Source organism: Pan paniscus, chromosome 2 (assembly GCF_029289425.2).
Source record: "Pan paniscus chromosome 2, NHGRI_mPanPan1-v2.0_pri, whole genome shotgun sequence".
NCBI classification, from domain to species: Eukaryota; Metazoa; Chordata; class Mammalia; order Primates; family Hominidae; genus Pan; species Pan paniscus.
The window spans coordinates 99,518,472-99,524,587 of NC_085926.1; the positions used below are offsets into that span (position 1 = coordinate 99,518,472).

At 42.9% G+C, this 6,116-nt stretch overlaps 1 protein-coding gene across 1 annotated transcript; it reads left to right on the forward strand.

Annotated features, from left to right (window-relative positions):
• Positions 1 to 602: 602 nt before the first annotated feature.
• On the forward strand, positions 603 to 5,005 carry TRMT10C (tRNA methyltransferase 10C, mitochondrial RNase P subunit). The gene is made up of 2 exons (XM_008975422.5): positions 603 to 764; positions 3,530 to 5,005. Exon 2 carries the CDS (start codon positions 3,542 to 3,544, stop codon positions 4,751 to 4,753), a length of 1,212 nt encoding a protein of 403 aa, XP_008973670.4. The 5' UTR covers positions 603 to 764; positions 3,530 to 3,541; the 3' UTR covers positions 4,754 to 5,005.
• Positions 5,006 to 6,116: the final 1,111 nt, after the last annotated feature.

The window sequence follows — 6,116 nt, forward strand, 5'->3', positions numbered from 1 at the left end:
GCTGAGTAAGAAGACGTGTGAAAAAAACACACTTTTAGTACTTTGTCAGCAAATGTTTATAAATACAGGGCCCAAACAGAGAGTAGGTTGAGAAGAGGATTAGAAACAGTTTTTTGTTTTTTTGAGACAGAGTCTTGCTCTGTCGCCCAGGCTGGAATGCAGTGGCGCGATCTCGGCTCACCGCAACCTCCGCCTCCCGGGTTCAAGCGATTCTCCTGCCTCAGCCTCCCAAGCAACTGGGATTACAGGCGCGCGCCACCACACCTGGCTAATTTTTGTATTTTTAGTAGAGACGGGGTTTCACTATGTTGGCCAGGCTGGTCTCAAACTCCTGACCCCAAGTGATCCGCCCGCCTCGGCCGCCCAAAGCACTGGGATTACAGGCGTAAGCCAACTGGCCCGGCCCATAAGAAGTTTTTAGGATATATGGAGGAAAACACAACACAACACAGCTACAAGTCCGTGACAACTGAGAGCGTAGTCTGCAAGTACCCAGTTGCCTACTGACAGCCGTCTCCTCTAAGGCGCTTCTTTCAGCCAGGAAAGCGTTCTTTGCGTGCTGTGGCGTAAAAAAGCAGCGCCGGAAGGGAGAGGGCGGAACTTCCGGCTGAGCCCCAGCGACCGCTTTGGTCGGCTGTGTGGACTGTTGGGTAAGCTGCGTGCTAGCTTCGGCGCGGATCCCTGGGCGTCCTTACGTCGGAGTCCTTCGTCCTCCAGGGTCCCTGTTCTTTGCGCCAGCGGGAACCACTATCTCTGCACTCCTGGTAAGCGAATTTCTTCTTTCGCCTAATGTGTGTGTTGGGGGTGGGAGGACGCCGGAGACGTTCCAAGATGCACTTAGTGGAGCATGTGCGCTCGGAAGGCCCACGGGTAAGAGGAAGCCCAGTGATTTTAATAAACTGTAACTAGTACAGTACCTGAAACAAAATCAGTGGTTCCTGAAATGATGTACTTGATTGCTTTTTACAGTTGGGGTTTTCATTTCTGTGGTATTCTAAGTCCTTGCCAGTTACAAGAATAAAACTTTTAAAACTCTTTCTGAAATCAATGTTTATTAGATTGGGGCCTGGGGACCCCAGTTAAATATTTCCGCGATTCTAAAGTAAATTGTTTTCTCTTTAAAGGGAGGCTGAGCCGGGCGCGGTGGCTCACGCCTGTAATCCCAGCACAATGAGAGGCCGAGGTGGGCGGATCACGAGGTCAGGAGATCCGAGACCATCCTGGCTAACACAGTGAAACCCCGTCTGTACTAAAAATACAAAATAGCCGGGCGTGGTGGCGGGTGCCTGTAGTCCCAGCTACTCGGGAGGCTGAGGCAGGAGAATGGCGTGAACCCTGGGAGGCGGAGCTTGCGCCGAGATCGCGCCACTATACTCCAGCCTGGAGTGACAGAGCGAGACTCCGTCTCAAAAAAAATAATAAAAGGAGGCTGAACTTTTTTTTTCTTTTTTTTTTTTTTAATGAAGGAAGCATCGATCTAGGGTATTAGAAAAATATTTGCGTGATTACTGTGAGCCAAATACTGTCAAGCATTGGATTCAATGTTAACATTATAGACAAAGTCCTTGTCCTCATGGACACTAGTTAGTCCTTACCATCTAGTGAGGCAAATAGATAACCAGCCAATTACAGTACAGTGTTAGAAGTACTGTCATAGGCACCAGAGTGCTGTGAAAACTAATGGTGGAATACTTGAAGTGTGAGGTGAAGAATAGCTAGAGATGCTGCTGACCTGGCCGCAATAAGCTTAGAAATATATGTTGGGAACAATACCAATGGATAGCAATATCCCTTGAAACAGAACATTGAAGGAGGATCAGATTGTGAAGTAAAGGTAGAGGGGTTATTTCGATTTGTTGCGTTTGAGGTGTCTTTTGTTTGTTTTTGTTGTTTTGAGACAGTCTTACTCTGTCGCTCACTGCAACACATTTTGTTGCAAAATCTCGGCTCACTGCAACTTCCACCCCCCGTATTCAAGCGATTCTTCTACATCAGCCTCATGAGTACCTGGGAAGTAGAAGAATCGCCCCACTTCAGCCTCACGAGTACCTGGGATTACAGGCGTGCGCCACCACACCTGGCTAATTTTTGTATTTTTAGTAGAGACGGGGTTTCACCATGTTGGTCAGGCTGGTCTCAAACTCCTGACCTCAAGCGATCCTCCCTTCTTGGCCTTCCAAAGTGCTGGGATTACAGGAGTGAGCCACTGCACCCGGCCTGCATTTGAGATGTCTTTCTAATGCATGGTCATTGAAGCCACAGAAGTAGGTCACATCTCAGAAGGGAAATGTATAGATTGAAAAAAAAGAATAGGATAGAATGCGGAGTTACATCCACCTTTAAGGGAGGGGCATCTGGACATCAGTGCACAGTTCAGAGAGCAGGAAACCTAGGAGCCTGTGCAGGGTCATTAAATGAAGCCAAGGGAAGAAGGAATTTTTCAAGTGTTTTATTTGCATTTTGTAAAAATTTGAATTCCCTTTCTTTTCCTTCAAATTTGAGACTAGTTTTACATCTTTAAGCATCTTCAATATCTCATGGACATCCAGGCTTTTAGGATAAAATTGTGGAGCTTTATATACATTTATATACATTTGTCTCAATCTTGGACATTTTCTTTGTTAATAACATTATTTGCTGCAAAATAAAGCCTGAACTGGGGAAGAATTTGTTGCTATTTTTTGATCAGTAGATCTTGGTATATTTCTGTAACGAGGGCATTGGTACAGCAGTTTCTAAGTGCTTTTTACCTGTTGCCATTCTCAGTACCTTTCATGTCCTTTGTCTTTATTTGTTGCTTTTGTGAAGGATCTTGTGTTTGGTTCTGTATCTGGGCTTAGTGTAGAATGGAGGAGTATGCAGCATCATGATGTCAGCTGCCTCGGTGGTACATAACTTTGTTGCCCAGTAACATTGATTCTCTGGGCCCCTAGATAAAAATCTAAAAAGGATCTTCAACTTATCCTTTTAGCTAAAGCAATAGTGAAATTCATGTCTAAAATAAGAACCCAACTTTTTTTCTTTTTTTTTTTTTTGAGACAGAATCTCACTCTGTCACCCAGGCTGGAGTGCAGTGGCACAATCTCGCCTCACTGCAACCTCCACCTCCTGGGTTCAAGCAATTCTCCTGCCTCAGCCTCCCGAGAAGCTGGGATTACAGGTGCTTGCCACCATACCTGGCTAATTTTTGTATTTTTGGTAGAGATGGGGTTTCTCGCCATGTTGGCCAGGCTAGTCTTGAACCCCTGACCTCAGGTGATCCACCCACCTCGGGCTCCCAAAGTGCTGGGATTACAGGCATGAGCCACTGCGCCCGGCCAAGAACCCAACTAAGTTTTAAACTTTTTACTCAATGAGTGATCACAGGCTCTAGACCACAGGAGTCTAGGAAAAAAATTGGTACAAAGATTTTACTTTGTGTTTCAAAAATTGATTTTATTTTGCTATTTCAGATTTATACTTGCACAATTAGTTGAGAAGTTATAAAAATCTTTGTCTAATTTTTAATTGCATTTTTCTTCTTTTACAGGGTTTTTGTTACATGGCTGCTTTCCTCAAAATGAGTGTTAGTGTCAATTTCTTCAGACCTTTCACCAGGTTTTTGGTGCCATTTACCCTTCATAGGAAGAGAAATAACTTAACAATTTTGCAGAGATACATGTCTTCCAAAATACCAGCTGTTACTTATCCTAATAATGAGAGTACACCCCCTTCTGAAGAGCTAGAGTTGGATAAGTGGAAAACTACCATGAAATCTAGTGTGCAAGAAGAATGTGTTTCAACAATCTCAAGCAGTAAGGATGAAGATCCTCTAGCTGCCACCAGAGAGTTCATTGAGATGTGGAGATTGCTTGGCAGAGAAGTACCAGAACACATCACTGAAGAAGAGCTCAAAACCCTTATGGAATGTGTTTCTAACACAGCAAAAAAAAAATATTTAAAATATTTATATACGAAGGAAAAAGTGAAAAAAGCTAGGCAAATAAAAAAGGAAAGGAAAGCAGCAGCAAGGGAAGAAGCAAAAAATCTCAAGCTGCTAGAAACCACTGAGGAAGATAAACAGAAAAACTTTCTATTTTTACGACTTTGGGATAGGAATATGGACATAGCAATGGGCTGGAAGGGTGCCCAGGCCATGCAGTTTGGACAACCTTTGGTTTTTGACATGGCTTACGAAAATTATATGAAACGAAAAGAATTGCAGAATACTGTTTCCCAGCTTTTAGAAAGTGAAGGATGCAACAGAAGAAATGTTGATCCTTTCCATATTTATTTCTGCAATCTAAAAATAGATGGTGCTTTTCACAGAGAGTTAGTTAAACGGTATCAAGAAAAATGGGACAAATTGCTTTTAACATCAACAGAAAAGTCTCATGTAGATTTATTTCCAAAGGACAGTATTATCTATTTAACTGCAGATTCTCCCAATGTTATGACTACTTTCAGGCATGACAAAGTTTATGTAATTGGGTCTTTTGTTGATAAGAGTATGCAGCCAGGCACATCCCTAGCCAAGGCAAAACGGCTGAACCTGGCAACTGAATGCCTTCCATTAGATAAATATTTACAATGGGAAATTGGTAACAAAAATCTCACCTTAGATCAAATGATACGTATTTTGTTATGTCTGAAAAACAATGGTAATTGGCAAGAGGCTCTGCAATTCGTTCCCAAGAGAAAACATACTGGTTTTCTGGAGATTTCTCAGCATTCTCAAGAGTTTATCAACAGACTAAAGAAGGCAAAGACTTAATTCATTTTCAAAAGGTTCTCTGAATGTGCACAGAACACGTGGCTCAAATGAGAACATTTGATGGCTTAAAAAGTAAATGCGTTAGAAATACAGTTCTGTTAATGTATTTCTTCCCAAACAATTCATTTTTCTCTTCTAAAGGTAGTCTTTCCCAACTGACTGTAGGGTTGTGTCTTTTCCCAATTAAATATCTGCAGAACTTTGGGATTATACTTTGTTTACTGTAGAAAGATAATAAAAAGAGTTGTCCAAGATTGTTGAACAGAATAATCTTTAAATTATCCCAGTTAAATAGTTGTACCATTGATAGACTTTTTTATGGAGGTTCCTAGAGGGTGGTGCCCTGGGGTGGGCTTGGAAGCTCTGCACCCCTTCCCCCATAGCTTTCCCCGTGCATCTCTTTGTCTGTATGTTTTGTAATATCTTTTATAGTAAACTGGTAAATGTGTTTCCTTCAATTCTATGAGCCATTCAAGCAAATTAATCAAGAGAAGGAGTTGGTACCCCAACTTGAAGCCAGTCAGTCAGAAGTTCTGTAGGCCCAGATTTGCAACTTATTTCTGGTGGGAGGAGGGAGCAGTTTTGGGGACCGGGCCCTCAATCTGTGGGCTCTGACACTATCTCCAGGTAGACAGCATCTGAATTGAATTACAGAACACCTAGCTGGTGTCCACTGCAGAACTGATTGCTTGTGTGTTGATGAGAAATTCCCCCACATTTGGTTACAGAGGTCTTCTGTGTGGCTTGTTGAGTGAGAAAATAGGAAAAAGGACTTTGGGGGGGGGTTTCTATACAACTGTGAAAAACGGGTTCACAGGGATAAAACTGATTTCTTGTCCTCTTACAGAAAAAGGGATTTATGTTTGGTGCATTGGCTCACTCCTGTAATCCCAGCACTTTGGGATGCCAAGGCAGGCTGATCACTTGAGCCCAGGAGTTTGATACCAACATGGGCAGCATGGTGAAACCCCATCTCTAAAAAAAATACAAAAATTAGCCTAGGTGTGGTGGTGTGTGCATGTAGTCCCTGCTACTTGGGAGGCTAAGGTGGGAGGATCACTTGAGCCTGGGAGGTGGAGGTTGCAAGTGAGCCAACATTGTGCTGCTGTGCTATAGCCTGGGCAACAGAGTGAGACCCTGTCTGAGAAATTAAAAATAAAGTTTTTGAAAACATGGGAAATAGGAATGATATAGGCAACTATTCCCAATTTCTGAATTGGAAATTGGCATAAACGTCCAATGCATTTCTTTTCTTTCTCTTTCTTTTTTTGTGATGGAGTCTCACCTTGTAACCCAGGCTGGAGTGCAGTGGTGTGATCATGGCTCACTGCAGCCACAATCTCCTGGGCTCAAGTAAGCCTCC